This window comes from Macrobrachium rosenbergii, chromosome 4, assembly GCF_040412425.1.
Source record: "Macrobrachium rosenbergii isolate ZJJX-2024 chromosome 4, ASM4041242v1, whole genome shotgun sequence".
Lineage (NCBI taxonomy): Eukaryota > Metazoa > Arthropoda > Malacostraca > Decapoda > Palaemonidae > Macrobrachium > Macrobrachium rosenbergii.
The window spans coordinates 33,332,030-33,346,766 of NC_089744.1; the positions used below are offsets into that span (position 1 = coordinate 33,332,030).

At 37.3% G+C, this 14,737-nt stretch overlaps 2 protein-coding genes across 4 annotated transcripts in view; both read left to right on the plus strand.

The window, feature by feature from the left end:
* The window catches only part of LOC136832440 (ATP-dependent RNA helicase glh-2-like), an 87,700-nt gene extending 80,039 nt beyond the window's left edge, over positions 1 to 7,661 (plus strand). For all 3 annotated transcript variants that reach the window (XM_067093321.1, XM_067093323.1, XM_067093328.1), the window contains exons 8-9: positions 1,285 to 1,634; positions 3,887 to 7,661. In XM_067093321.1, coding sequence (XP_066949422.1) covers positions 1,285 to 1,634; positions 3,887 to 4,225 — 689 coding nt within the window. In that variant the 3' untranslated portion in view covers positions 4,226 to 7,661. The remainder of the gene's footprint in view (positions 1 to 1,284; positions 1,635 to 3,886) is intronic.
* Positions 7,662 to 12,880: 5,219 nt separating this feature from the next.
* The window catches only part of LOC136832473 (jupiter microtubule associated homolog 1-like), an 82,786-nt gene continuing 80,929 nt past the window's right edge, over positions 12,881 to 14,737 (plus strand). The window contains exon 1 of the mRNA XM_067093443.1: positions 12,881 to 13,238. Within this exon, the coding sequence (XP_066949544.1) occupies positions 13,183 to 13,238 (56 nt within the window). The 5' untranslated portion in view covers positions 12,881 to 13,182. The remainder of the gene's footprint in view (positions 13,239 to 14,737) is intronic.

Consider the following 14,737-nt stretch of genomic DNA (forward strand, 5'->3'; position numbering starts at 1 on the left):
TACAATGCTGGGTGTTAGTTCTGTTATGTGTAACAGGATGAGGCTTTTTAGAGCAAGCAGATTCAATTAGGTCCCATGTACTTTTATTATTTAAAAAATATTTTATGCAGTGGTAAGGAGAGATAAAATTACATTTCTTGTGTCCCGTTTCCTGATCAGTTCTTCTTTAAAAGGCCTTCCTAGCTGAGTCCTCCAATGATATCCTTAAATGTTTGCCCTTGCTAAGACCTTTTTATCACCCTAAAAGTATGTGGTAACTAAGACCTTAAATATTCGTTACTAGACCTTCTCAGATATATGCCCCAGATCTGCTCTTCTTCTGGCCTAATGATCTGCCCAAGTTAAGACCTTGGGACCCTCCCAAACATCTTTCCTAGCTTATCTTCCTGTGACCTCAAAGGTCCGACCTGGTTAACATGTTCTTGTAGCCTTACTAAAGGTATGCACCAGTAAAATCCATCTTGTGACATTCTGAATTACCTGGCCCAGCTAAGACACTCTTACGACATGCATGAAAGTCTCCCTGAGCTAAGACCTTCATAATGGACTTCCATAGCTAGGATCTTCGTAGGACACCATGGGCTTGTCCTAGCTGATGCCTTCTTTTGACTAACTTGAAAGCCTACCATAGGTAGGACTTTTTATTACTCACTTGAAAGTCTGCCCTAGCTAACATTAAGTATCTTCTAAAAGGTCTGACCCAACTAAGTTATGTTTATGTTTTTACGACGTTATTCAGGGCCTCCCCTGGCTAAGATCTTCATTCACTCTTAACAGTACGTCCAATGTAAGACATACTTAAAGATCTGTGCAAGCTCAGACCTTCTGTAGACAACGTTATGAACTTTCTTCAGTATTTGGCTAGTTACAGAACTACAAGAAATGAACATTGTCTCCCAGTTATACAATTATGAGTATTCAGTTTTCCTGTTAATGATGTGTGGTGAAATTCGTGTAAATTTTTCTTAAATTTCCATTTCCACTTTCCACGTAATTATATATATATATATATATATATATATATATATATATATATATATATATATATATATATATATATATATATATATATATATATATATATGACTATTTATCACATCACCTTCGGTAACATATATGAAAATATATTACTTCCGAGGTAGAGTGAATTGGATATTAAAGGACGTTTGTAGCTTTCTGATTATATATATATATATATATATATATATATATATATATATATATATATATATATATATATATATATATATATATATATATAATACATATCGACGTTATTTGCAGCCCCTGCACCAGCATATCCAGGTGGAGGCGGAGGTAGAGGAGGCTACGCAGGAAGAGGTGGTTACAGAGGCGGCTATGGAGGAGGCGGTGGTTATGGAGGAGGGTATGGAGGAGGCTACGGGGGCGGCTACGGTGGTGGTCCCGGCTTCGGCGGGGGGACGAACACGGTCATCGTGGACCGAGGGAACAACGGGATGGACTTCGCCAGTGGAATGATGATGGGAGCGGCCTTGACCGGCTGGGGTCCTGGATTTGGAATTGGGTTTGGTGGCTGGGGCTGCGGCATGGGGTTCGGGGTCCCCGCCTACGCTGGATACGGCGGCTTCTCTGGCGGAGGATTCCATAACCAGGTGAGCCGTGACGAGACTCTCTAAACGCTCTGTGACTTTTACGACGACTTTTTTCTTCTGCCTCACTGTACTTGTGTCACGGATGGTAGGACGTATTCTTTTATCCTTGTCTGTGCAGCGTTCCTCACGAGATACAGGACTTTGATTTGAACGTGACGCGTATCATGCTGTAATTAAATGGTCAGTGACAGTTGATAACTGGCCACTCTCCGTCTGGGAGTATGAAAGGGCCTCAGTCCGAGCAATCAGTTTGTTGCAAATGACAACCCCATAATGGATAGCGATGTTTTTAAATAATAAATAAAGCGCAATGTATGATTCTTATGCTCTTTGTTCTCATTATTACGTATCGCTAATCGCCATTTTACTCAAGAAAAACAACATGTAAGCAAATGAATATATGAGAAATTAAAACCCATCTTAATTATAGTCGTTTCTGTCTAGATAATTTCACCATATTTTGTTCCGTGGGAATATAAAGGAACTGACTAGTTATTAACTGTAAAGGAAGTGATCAAGTTAAAAAATAAATATCTTAATAACTACAGTTAAACTTTTCATAATGCTACCTTCAGCATTAATAATATTCCTAAACTCAGTTCTTAATCTTAGACTATTCCTTTAGCATATATATATATATATATATATATATATATATATATATATATATATATATATATATATATATATATATATATATATATATATATATATATATATATATATATATATATATATATATATATATATATATATATATATATATAAATTATGCATTGAGTTTAGGCAGATTAATAATACTTAAGGTAGCAGTATGAAATATTTAATAGGAGTTACTAAGAAATTTATGTTTCACTCAGCTATAAAGAATAAAATTTTCTTTTCGTATATACATACAGTATATATATATATATATATATATATATATATGTGTGTGTGTGTGTGTGTGTGTATAGTGAACAGTAAAAATGGCACGGTAAAATTGTCACAGGTAAAAATAACAGGTAAAAATGGCAAAAGGGGAAAAAATATATTGATTCATCTACAATGTTTCGCCGTGTTTAGCACTAGCCTCTCGGGGATCAAATGTCCTTAAGTGCATCTGATCCCCGAGCGTCTAGTGCTAAACACGGCGAAACATATTTGAACCCCAAGGGGCTAGTACTAAACATGGTAAAACATGTTTGATCCCCGAGGGGCTAGTACTAAACACAGTGAAACATATTTGATACCTAAGCGTCTAGTACTAAACACGGCGAAACATATTTGATCCCCGAGCGTCTAGTACTTAAGACGGCGAAACATATTTGATCCCCTAGGGGCTAGTACTAAACATGGCAAAACATATTTGATCCCAAGGGCTAGTGCTAAACATGGTGAAACATTGTAGATGAATCACTGTTTCGCCGTGTTTAATACTAGTTACTCGGGATCAGATGCACTTAGGGACATTTGATCCCCGAGAGGCTAGTACTAAACACAGCAAAACATTGTAGGTGAATCAATATATTTTTCCCCTAGTATATAGTGCCGTTTTGTCCTATTTTGTCACTTTTGCCATTTTCACCTGTGTTATTTTTACCTGTGCCAGTTTTACCATGCCATTTTATATATATATATATATATATATATATATATATATATATATATTTTATATATATATATATATATATATATATATATATATATATATATATATATATATATATATATATATATATATATATATATATATATGTGTGTATGCAGATGTACAAATGTACAACATGGAAAAATTAACGCAGGGTATAAATTCAACCGTTTCAACATAGTGGTAGACCTTTACATTAAATGTGATGTGATGACAATACAAACTAACATACAAAGGCCTTAAAAATTATTCACATCTGACAATAGAAAAGGAGGATTCCCCGCCTCATATGTTGCGAAAGCTTTCTTTTATAAAACTCAATTCAGATATATTTTTTTCCAACATACAGTTTGAACAGATTTATTTTTTATAACCTGTCCAGTTGATGGAATTGTTGTTGTGACTAACACATACTAAAATTGCACGGTTCTCCTATGCTTATCTTATACACATTTTTATGCTGTTGTATTCTCGTTCCCAGTGATTTTCCAGTCTGATCAATATAAAAATTGTCACGTGATTTATATTTTGAGATTTGATATACGTATCCTTAATTACTGTCGGGAGAGTAAAAATTAACTTGCATTGTCAGCCGACTAACGAACCAAAATTGTATCCACAGGACACGAACGTCATCAATAACATCAACATTACCAATGACAACGACAATAACGCCGCCGCAAACGTCCAACCCAGCGCTGATCATCCGGACGCTGGAGACGCAAACTTGGCGCCTGAAGCGGTCGAACCGGACATAGACCCAGAACCGGATGCCGAAATGAACCCGGACGAGATTGACCCCGGCTTGCTGGAAGAAGGGGGCTACGAAGAGATGGGCGGTTATGATATGGGTGGCATGGACGAAATGGACGGTTATGATGGTATGGATGAAATGGACGGAGGCTTTGATATGGGTGGCATGGATATGGGAGGTTTTGATATGGGCGGATTCGACTTTTAGAAAGGCTGGCGTGCTTTCTTATATCAGAATGAAACACTTGAAATCCAAATGGCAGGGAACGGTCTTTGGAGAGTCCGAAGTGCCACTAGAATTCTGCCAAATAGGTTTAAGCAAGATTTCTATTTTTTTTTTTCAAATGGTCCTTAATCGTAAAGTATTTAGTCCCAGCAAGCCACATATACGAAAAATATTCATCCATCCAATATCAAGTGAATTCTCGTAGACTTTCAACAGAGGTTTAAGTAAAAGAGAATGATTTTGCAGTTGCCAAGGAGAATAAAAGATGTGTTCATTGAAGGAAGGTAAATGAAGAAACATTTAAGAATGAATTATCCTTCGATCAACAGTGGGAATAAAAGGCAGCTGCGTTAGCATAAAACCTTATTAATGAATCGAGACACACTGTAATGTGAAACGCATTGACACACTTTCAGGTTGTAATTGAAATTAATGCACGTCTCTCCTCCGACATTTTGTATCTAGGATATTCTTATCATGAACTGTTAGGAAGCCACTTTAGGCCTAAAAACAGGGTCGCTGGTGTCACGCTGAATGTTGACCAGAAAAATCATTGGAACGTTGCTGTACTGCAGCGCGTGAATTGCATTCAGAACCAGACTTTCAGAAATCCATGGCAGCAAAATGGAATTATTTCCCTCCTATACCAAAGATAATGAATGGTTAGCCACGTCCTTTTGTTTGAATAATATCCTCATTTCGCTTATTGGGGCGACTGGTTCAATTCTGTTCTGCTTAACCTCGGCTGTGCAGCTCCTTGTAAACGGGACTTGCCACATTACGATTACTGTGTATATATCTGTACATCTGGCACACGGCAATTTAGTTTACGCGTGGGTAATGGTTATAATTACATATTCATTCCTATATTTTTGCAAAGGTTGACACTATGGAATTTGTGGCTTTTTTTTAGAGTAGGACTTCATCACTTATTTGTTTTGTTGTTCATTAATGAAACATTAAAAACAATTGTCAAAGTAGTTTCCGTTATTAAGGCTATTTATGCAATCCGTTTATAAGGAGATAAAAAAATGTTTTCAATACAAAGATACAAAAAAGTGAAAAACTGTATCAGCCTTTCCCAGCATGGTATTGTAACTCACATGGGAACATTTCCTTAAATATTCAAGCGGCTTAAAATTTCACGCATTATTTTACTTACAAGATAAAGCTATATTTATTCCAAAAAGTAGACTCAAGTTGCAAAAGAAAGCAAGACTGTACTGCAGTACGGACATAGAAAGCTATATCCTAAATATTTTGTCGATTTGAGAATAAAGCTTTAAGAAGAATATTAGGAGTTTCGTGACAGGATAGAGTTAAGAAATTCCATACGTAGCTGAGTTCATGAAAAGGAAACGCAGATGGCTTGGACATGTCCTCCTCACAACCCCTGGGAGAGTGGTACCTGATAGTGCCGGCTGGGCTTGTAAGGGCGCCAAAAGAGTTGAAAGACCCAGACCTGCTTGGATATCTATAAGAAGGGAGGATGGAAATGATTAGAGACTTGTAGGAAGACTAAGCGCGGGAAAGACGTGAGTGCCGGAGTTTCACAGAGTCCCTTTGCTTCGGGCCCCAAGGGGGCGGCGATGATGACGACGACATCGATCTGCAAAAACAATACTTTCTTTAGGTAAAGCCATCATTGGAAGCCAAGGCCATGCATGTAACAAGTATGGCGTTATGACGGAACTCATGCCGTATTGTACAATGTTGAATGCACTGAATGTACAAACTCACGGAATATTTTCCTTTTCATGGAAATCGTCAGAGATCCGTTTCTCACCGAGCACGAGCAGTGACTTCAGAATATTGATACAAAATAGATTCTACACATTTTCGTAAGGTTACCTTCAAAGTCACTTTTTCGGTAAAGGCTAACTACCAAGAAATGAACGATAGGCTATATCTGTGAAGTTACCGTAACTAGGTATACACGTTAGTGCGAAGTTACTTTTAGCTTTACATCCTGCTTTGAGAATTCATGAAATCTAAGTAGTTATACACATTTCTGTAAAGTAGCTTCAACTTTATTTTTCAGGTCGAGACTTGTCTGCTGTACTGAGGAATAAATGAGATGTCTGTGACTTCACTTGAATTTTGCATGAAATGCACTAAGGTCCACTGTCCTTATTTAATTAGGAATTTGCTGTTGAATGGCCGAGTCGGTGTGTGTGTGTGTGTATGAATATGTATATATTGCATACAACATCTAATCTATCAGATATTTCTAATACATACGCTCTCTGTTCTCTAAAGCTGCAGTTATGTCAAATCTTAATATCTTAGGGTTAAGAAACGCTACTTTAAACCTATCAAAAATAGCTGTAAGAAATCTTGGAGTATCTGTGATACGGTAGAAATAGAATAGCTAGAAGGACGTTTGTGATACGATGTAATGCCTTACGGGAAATTAAGATATTCTGTCATTTAGAATAGGCCTAGCTGCGATACCTACTTTGCTAGGATGTTTTTTAGTCAAAAACATCAGGAAAATTCATTCATGCTTCTTTCTCTACTTTGGAAAATTTACGCCTTTTTTTCTGGTGGTTTTTGAAACTACGTGGGTAAATTCGGATTCTCCAGCAATTACGATGTCGACCTTTAGTATAACCTTGAAATCTGCAGTTGGAAAACGATATTTTCTGGACTCATTGACAGATTCGGAGCTTCCACTTTCTTCGTCAGTTGTATTTACTTACGATGAAATTCATGGATCGTAAAGCTGCGTGCAATAACAAAGTATGCAAGATCTCTTTGCAGTTTAATTTGGCAAGCCTTTCAAACAACTGTGACGTAAGTATCAAGTTTTATCTGGGGAAATGGGTGTTTTGCTATTTGATATTGATAGGACCACTTTTAATCAACTTAACGCGAGTGGGCAAAACAAGTACGGCATTTAGTTGTAGTCAGAGCACTAGCACATTCTTTTACAGAGTTAATATAGTTACTGTATCTTTGACTTACAAAGCCCAACGTGCTGCATGAAACTGATGTCCAGACCGGGAAGTTTACCATAACTACTTCAAACAAAAATAGATATATCAACACATAAGGAATATGGTCGTTGGAGATTCCTTAATTACTCTGGCAATAATGTAGGTAGCTAATCAAAGCTTCACTACTACCCCTGCCTTCAGTGTGGTCTGCGAGATTTACGACATGAGGAAGACTATCTTCAGCCGAAACCGAACCTGAAGTGATAACACAAACCTGCTATTCTTTCGCTGCCATAACAGTACGTCAAATTCTCTGTTACCTCAGGTATTCAGATAAGAATGTCCTGCATGTTACTATGACTAAGAATATTAAATATAACACATTTTTGCAATCTGTTGTTTAAAGGAAACCTAGTGGAAACGTGTGGCTGAGTACCATTCTGTGTTGTGTATTTTTGAAATAAAATGGTTTATTATCATGATGGCTGTTCTAAACCTTCATTTTCCTTCATGCAAGGACCCAGTTTTACTCTTCACCAATTCAGCAAGAGTCATCCTGAGAAAGCATATTTTTCATGATTTGTTCTCCCCTCCTAGGTCATTTCTTTTTCCTGAATTTAAAAGAAGACCGAAAATATATATTGCTTAAGTGGTACCACTTTATCTTGGAAGCAATGGCCGTAATACACCGTGTGTTGTCTTACAGAAGAAAGAGTTTTTCAGAAAAAATTTCGAATTTGTTTCTTTATTTTCCTGCATGCTGTTGGTTTTCTAATAAGTGTAACTTGAGTAAATGCGATAAATTTCATTACCCAACTGCAAACTAAAATTTCATTATAAAGTTCTTTTTCTCTTGTGGTTAACTGAACCTTAGTTAATACACTGGTCGGGTGAAAGCAAATGGAACTGCATTAAGAAAAAGAGCCAAGTTAAACTTTACGCAAATACCCGACGCCATTCTTTAAGAACTAGTGACGATTAGTAAATAGCCTACAGGCTTAATGCAAAATTTTTTAATAAAAAAAGTTGAACTAATAGGAACGTAATCTTGCAGGAGGTAATGCGGCACTAGATTTATGGTGCCACCAGAGTACAAGATCAGTATAAGTCGGGCTGAATCATGTCCTGCTCGAGGGAAGATCTCTTCTGGACGTTCTCCTAAATGGAAATGTAACTGGAACTGAATCTTGCCTCCGGGACGCCTGCTTTCACAAGTTAGTTATAATAAAGATATGCTCAAGTCGGGAGGTGCAGTGGTTAGCAATCGTATTTTACCATCAATTTTTCAGTGACATAATCATTAAGGAACATCTTGGACTAAACTTTACCATGCGTAGGCAATGAAATGAAGTCCTTGAAACTCAAAGACTGTGTACTCTGTAGGTAAGAAAACCGCCAAGATCCAGAGGACACGTATTCCCTAGACCTTGATAACCGTATTAGGTGACACAAGGTAAAAGTTCCTGAGATTGGCAGGGTATTGAGATGGAGCTCATCCACCGCTTAGCGACTAGCTTTCTTTCGTGTGAGAAACAACTCTATCGTTGACTGATTTTTAGTAGTTTTATGTACACCTAATATATCTTCACGTGTGAACACCACGTTAACTTCCTTCTTTGGGTGTTCCTGTAAATCTGTCAAAATTAATCTTTCACATTTCAAGTAATGGCTGTGCCTTACTGTATTCCTTTAATTCCTTGCTTTCAGTCCTTTATTCATGTTAATGTTAGACAAATGCTCAAGTTTGCAGAATGAATGGCTCAAGGTTCGAAGTCTAGCCTCATTATACGACCAGGTACACCGATACTTCAGTACCTTAGGATAAACAATAAGCAATAACATGCGAGTTACTGCTGCAGCGTAACAGCAAACTTGCTTGCCTGCAAGGTACAAGTCGCCATTCGAGATGATTCATTAACGCCCTGTAACTCGCTGCAAGTAAAAGGGATTGACGGTACACAAAGGACCAAGTATATTCCCCATCAAGGAAGTCCAGTCTCAAGACCACAGACGAGTCAGGAAGTGAAATATTCACTTTGCTTCCACTGTCTTTCCTTGACTTTCCCTGAAAGAAATATTTTACTTTTATCACATCTATACAGTTTTCAGTCAATATGTCCTGAAGCCAAATTTCTTAAAACAGAGGACAGAAAATATTGTAATGAACGTCACATGCTGGAAGATGACTCATGGGGTCAGGTGAGGCAGCTAATCTTTATTTGGAAAACAACAACACTCTCGTGTTCAGCAAGAGCAAAATGAGTGAAAAACACAAACTTCTTTATTCTAAGTTAAGCTCTTTATGAGAAATGTAAGCAGGGCAGTCGTAAACGATTGTCAGATCATAAAATTGACACAGGTTTGCAAAATACCATTTTTGCGCACGTGTTCATTACATTAGCATGGCAGTTATGATACTCGTCTACTCAGGAGGGCTCAGGTTCCATCTCTGGAAAGAGGGACGGTTTTATATATATATATATATATATATATATATATATATATATATATATATATATATATATATATCAACAAATTAACGAATGACATTAGAGATAGTGTATGGATAATCTACTGTATATACAAAATAAAATAAATCTCTCAACCATCCCCTTACCGTGGAATAACAGACGCAGTAGGCTGTGCACATATGGATGAAGTACTACCAGGTGGAAGGAGGCTTAATGAGGCTGAGCTTTTCAAGTATTTATGAACAATGATATCCAGTACAGATTGCCCTCTGCTGGAATTAGTGAAAGATTAGAAAAAGCATGTCAAACAAGGGGCAGGATGCATAAGATTTGAACGTAAAATAGTCTGAAATTCCGTGAGAAAGTAAGTTGTACATAATTCTAGTAAGCTGTTTGTGGCCATTGGGACATGAATCTTGGTAGGACAATAATGAAACTATATCTAAAAGATTTTGCCGATTTTTATATAAAGTTTTAAGAAATATATAAGGGGTCAGATGGGAATATAGATATGAGTGACACCATAAGGGATATGATAACGATACAAGGGAGATGAAGATGGCTTAGATTTTCCCCCTTCACTACCCTTGGGAGAAAGGTACGACTAGGGTGGCCATTTCCAAAAAGGAGGACTTTCTTTATTTTGTCGACACTTATCTTTAACCTAAATTAAACATGTTTAATGAGCAGTTGAAGTATAAAAAGTTGTATAACATATACAAAATATACTTAGAAGTGTTTACTTGTCAAATATCACTATAATGTAATGAAGGCTATTTTTTAAACGCACTGTATATGTTACATAATTGAAACATACATTCATACAGTATAAATAAAGAATGAAAGAAATGAATATTCAATTTTACTCCTGATGGAACAACATACTGTATGCTAACCAAATTAACTTACTTCACAAACTAAAGGAAGTAGCCTACTTATCATAGACATCCATAATGGCAGTCCATTTTTTGTATTTCGCCCCTTTACTGCCATCTCTAAGAGTTCTCTGTTGGCAAAGAATCTTTGGGGCCGTTCAAAAATTACGTCTGTTATTCCACGGTAAGGGGATGGTTGAGAGATTTATGACATTATTTGTATATATATATTGTCCATACACTATCTCTAATGTCATTTGTGAAGTGTTATGAGTGTGACACGGGCGGTGGGGTTGCAGCCATGTTACATAACACTTTCAGTTTTTCCTTTGTTTCTTTTGAAGAGATGTAAATGCAGAAGGACAAAAGAGGGACAGTAAAGATTCTGCAATAGACTTTTATTATATTTTAGTAATATTGAGAATATGGTCTTTAATTTTTTTGCATAAAGTATCACAGACTCAACCCTTGTTTGTACTTCAACATTTTTTACTATATGCATTACATGGCATAGAATAACATCACAAACTCATCCCTTTTCTGAGCTTCGACATTTCGCTACTTTATTCATAAACAGGACTTAGAAAAATATCACAAATTAAATTAATCCTCTTCTAAACATGGCATAAGAGAACATTTTCATTTCAAATTTATCTGTGATTCTTTAATATAACATAAGAGTATTAAGAAAAACCTCAAGGTACTAATTTCCAGGTATTAGGCTAGACTTTAATATATTACGTATTAAAAAAAGGGAAACATACTAATTCGGGGGTGGGGGCGGGTGGGCGATAGCTGATGTTACATAATTTTCTAGGGGGGTCTGGACTTGTCTTATGAGGCGTGACAACGGGGGAGGGGGATCAAAAGTTACCATAAAAGATGTTACGCAATTTTTGAACGGCCCCTTTTGTACATGGCTGGGCACTCTTCTGAGGAGCTCTTACAGATTTGGAGCTCTGCTTTGACTAAGTTTACTTGCAGACGATTTCTCCCGTTTCTCCAAGCCGAGATCATCATTGAAAAAATTCTTTCCGTGTGAGCATTGCTGCATGGAATAGAGATGATATAGGCTAAGCGCTCACCTTCTTCAGATTTGTGAAAGGGGCCTCAGATTTACTGAACAGCTTGAGATAACAATCCTCAATGTGGACATGTATCATCTAAGGAGTATTGATAATTGTCTCCACAATCCCATACTCATCATATAATTGATCCATATCAATATCTTGAATGTTACAGGCCTTGACTGCATCACAGAATTCTCCAAAAGCTATGACACGTTAGGCTCAATTTTAACACTTTATTGTGAAAGCTGTTTTCAGAGAAATCATACCTGCCCTCTTTCATAGAAAACAATGACGTATGTTTCACATTTCTTAGACACATATGGTGTAAGCTGGCTAAGCTTGGTGTTTACTGCAAAGCCAAAAAAAAAAAAAAGTCTTTTACTCCTCTATCAAGTTTGCTTTTCAGTTCAGACACTAGCTTAAATACTGAAGTTATGCTGAATGTCTTGGCTTCTAGTGCTTCAACAGTGTCAGAGAACAATTTAAGAGTGTGGCTGAGGAAGAAGAAATAGATCTCTGACGATTCACAGGCATTTCCTTCTTCTCCAGAGAACTTCACTGATATCTTGACTTGTCTAATCTAGACTTGTACACGTGCACTGCGTCTCCGCGCCTAGTGTTCCCAACGACGACTACATAAAATTTATAACAAGAAAAAGTCAATGGTTATTGTGGCCTTAAATTCTCACTGTTTTAGTATACGTAAGGTAATTTAAATAATTCTTTTTAGACAGGCCCCAAAAAGAAGGACGAATTAACGTCCTGCTTGAGGTGGCGCAGGACTGAGGACAGAGTGCTCGAAAACAGGACTGTCTTGCCTAAAGCAGGACGTCTGGCGCCTATTAACGTGACCATGTCAGCTGTTCTTTCCTGCGGGTGCCTGAAGAATTGGAAGAACGAGACCTGCTTGGATGAGAACTGTGAGATGGGGCCCAGGAGATAATTGGAGATTTGGGTATAAATCACAGGAAAGACAAGAGTAGCAGAATTTTACGGAAACCATTTACGTAGAACGGTGTTGGAAGCGAATAATCGATGATGAAACAGTAGCAACGAAAGAATTTTTTTTATTTTTGTCCCCCATGAAACTGTGAAGCATTTTCTGTAAATATAAAGAAAACCTAACCATTTTCAAAACAATAACGATCGCCCTTGGCAAATTGAGGTTTCTTATAATAGAAATATAATAACAATCACAACCAAATGAGTACAATCTGAGAAAAATGCACACTAGTTTTTATTGAGGTAACCGATATGCAATGGGTTGCACTGGAAAAAGCGCAATATCGGGCAATAAAGTGTACTTGTGCGGTTGTTATACCGGTTATTCTTAAAAATTAAATCATGAATACATTATAAGAAAACAAAGTGGTATTAAGGCGTTTGTTTAAAGATATATCTCAGTTGGGGAGAGAATTTATTAGGCTCGTAGTCGCTTCGGTTTAACGGGAGGTCGGGGAGGACCTCTTTTCCCGGGCAACGTACGAGACTACGAGTCCAGCTGCAAGAACGGCCAGGCGGCGCAGTGTCAGTGATAGCTACGGCAGTCTACCCGTAAGGTTGTGTTTCTTCATCGATCCAAAGATGACGACTACGAATACTTTCGTTGGCATTAGCGATTCCCACCGAATTAGCAGCAGGTGTGTAAGATTTCTGTAGTTATTTGCAGAGAGCAGTTTCTCGAACAATCGTGTAGGGCGATTAGATTTTCGAATCTTGGAAGAAACGTTATTCCGTTAGCTGAGTCACGTGTATGTTTCTGCCATGTCTGGATCAGCTGTTTTCAAGAGCTGAAAAGCTCAGTATTTTACACTTGCCGTAATTTTTGCCAGTTTCACCAAAAGTAGATGTTTGAATGAAAATTAATTTGAATCTAGAGGACTAGTATTGCCTTGTATAACCTGAGAGACCTGTCGCCCTGGTGATAGCTTATATTTTATATTTAACTAACCGCGTTTGGCGCCAAAATGTCACCAGGATGGCTGTTGCGGATAGGTATGGCTGAATTACTTCCCTTTCATTGTGAAAACTGTATCATGACTGGTCCTTTTTTTGAAAGCTTTTGAAATGTTCCTAGCGTAACATTACTGTTCAGGATTGTCTATAAAATCGGGCGCTACGGGAATCGGTGATTGCACTGTCATTTCGTATAGGCCTAGGCTTAGTCGTATGTAGTTGTCTGTTCAGATCTTTTCCAAAAATGACTTTGGTTATGTGCTTGCTGCCAAAGGTTGGATTCTGAATACCTTTGTGGTAAAGTACGCAGACTTTACCGAAAACGAAAACTATGTTTATGAATAAAGGACTTTGGTAATTACAAGTTCAACAATGTTTATTGTTCAGAAGCTAAGTGGGAAGTTATTGAATCCTTGAGATTTTCCAAGACGGGCCTGTGCATGTTTCTTGGTGAAGCTGTCCATTTTGTTCAAGCCGCTCCCTGCCAAAGAAACTATCATTAAGCTTGAAATATAGTGTGTAGTAAATACTTTGTAGGCTGTGCGTAGACTGCTGAATTTTTATTGCTAATTATAACGGGAGAAAGTTTGTTTTATCAAAACTACAGCTTTGGGGGTTTCAGTGGAATCCGTTGTACCGTTGCAGTTGCCGCATGATTTGACAGGTTGCTATCACAATAAGGATTTCAAGTCGGGGGCGGGAGGCTCTTGGACATTTAGAATATTACTACACCGGATGTTGTTTGACGAGACTAGAATTTAAATTTAACATTCATTAGCTTGAAGCTGTCTGTGGCCTAGTTACTATCGCCTTTTGTTATCAGTATATTTGTACGGGAAGCGTGGTGCACCACTATAATGACGGTTGGAAGAGAAATCTGATAATTCAGTGTCTGGCAGCTGGTATGCGTTGGGCACAAACAAGTTTATATATAGGTCAAATTTGGTGTTTGTATTAGGGGATTTCTGTAGGCCTTTTTTTTTTATTATACATATATGTATATATATATATATATATATATATATATATATATATATATATATATATATATATATATATATCTGCCAGTTAATATGGTTAACTGCTTGGAATTTGATTTCTTTGGTTTGTGTTTTTATTTTAAAATATTTAATTCCTTCCTCCCGATTACCGGTTGATGGAGCAGATGAAACTCCGCTGTTAA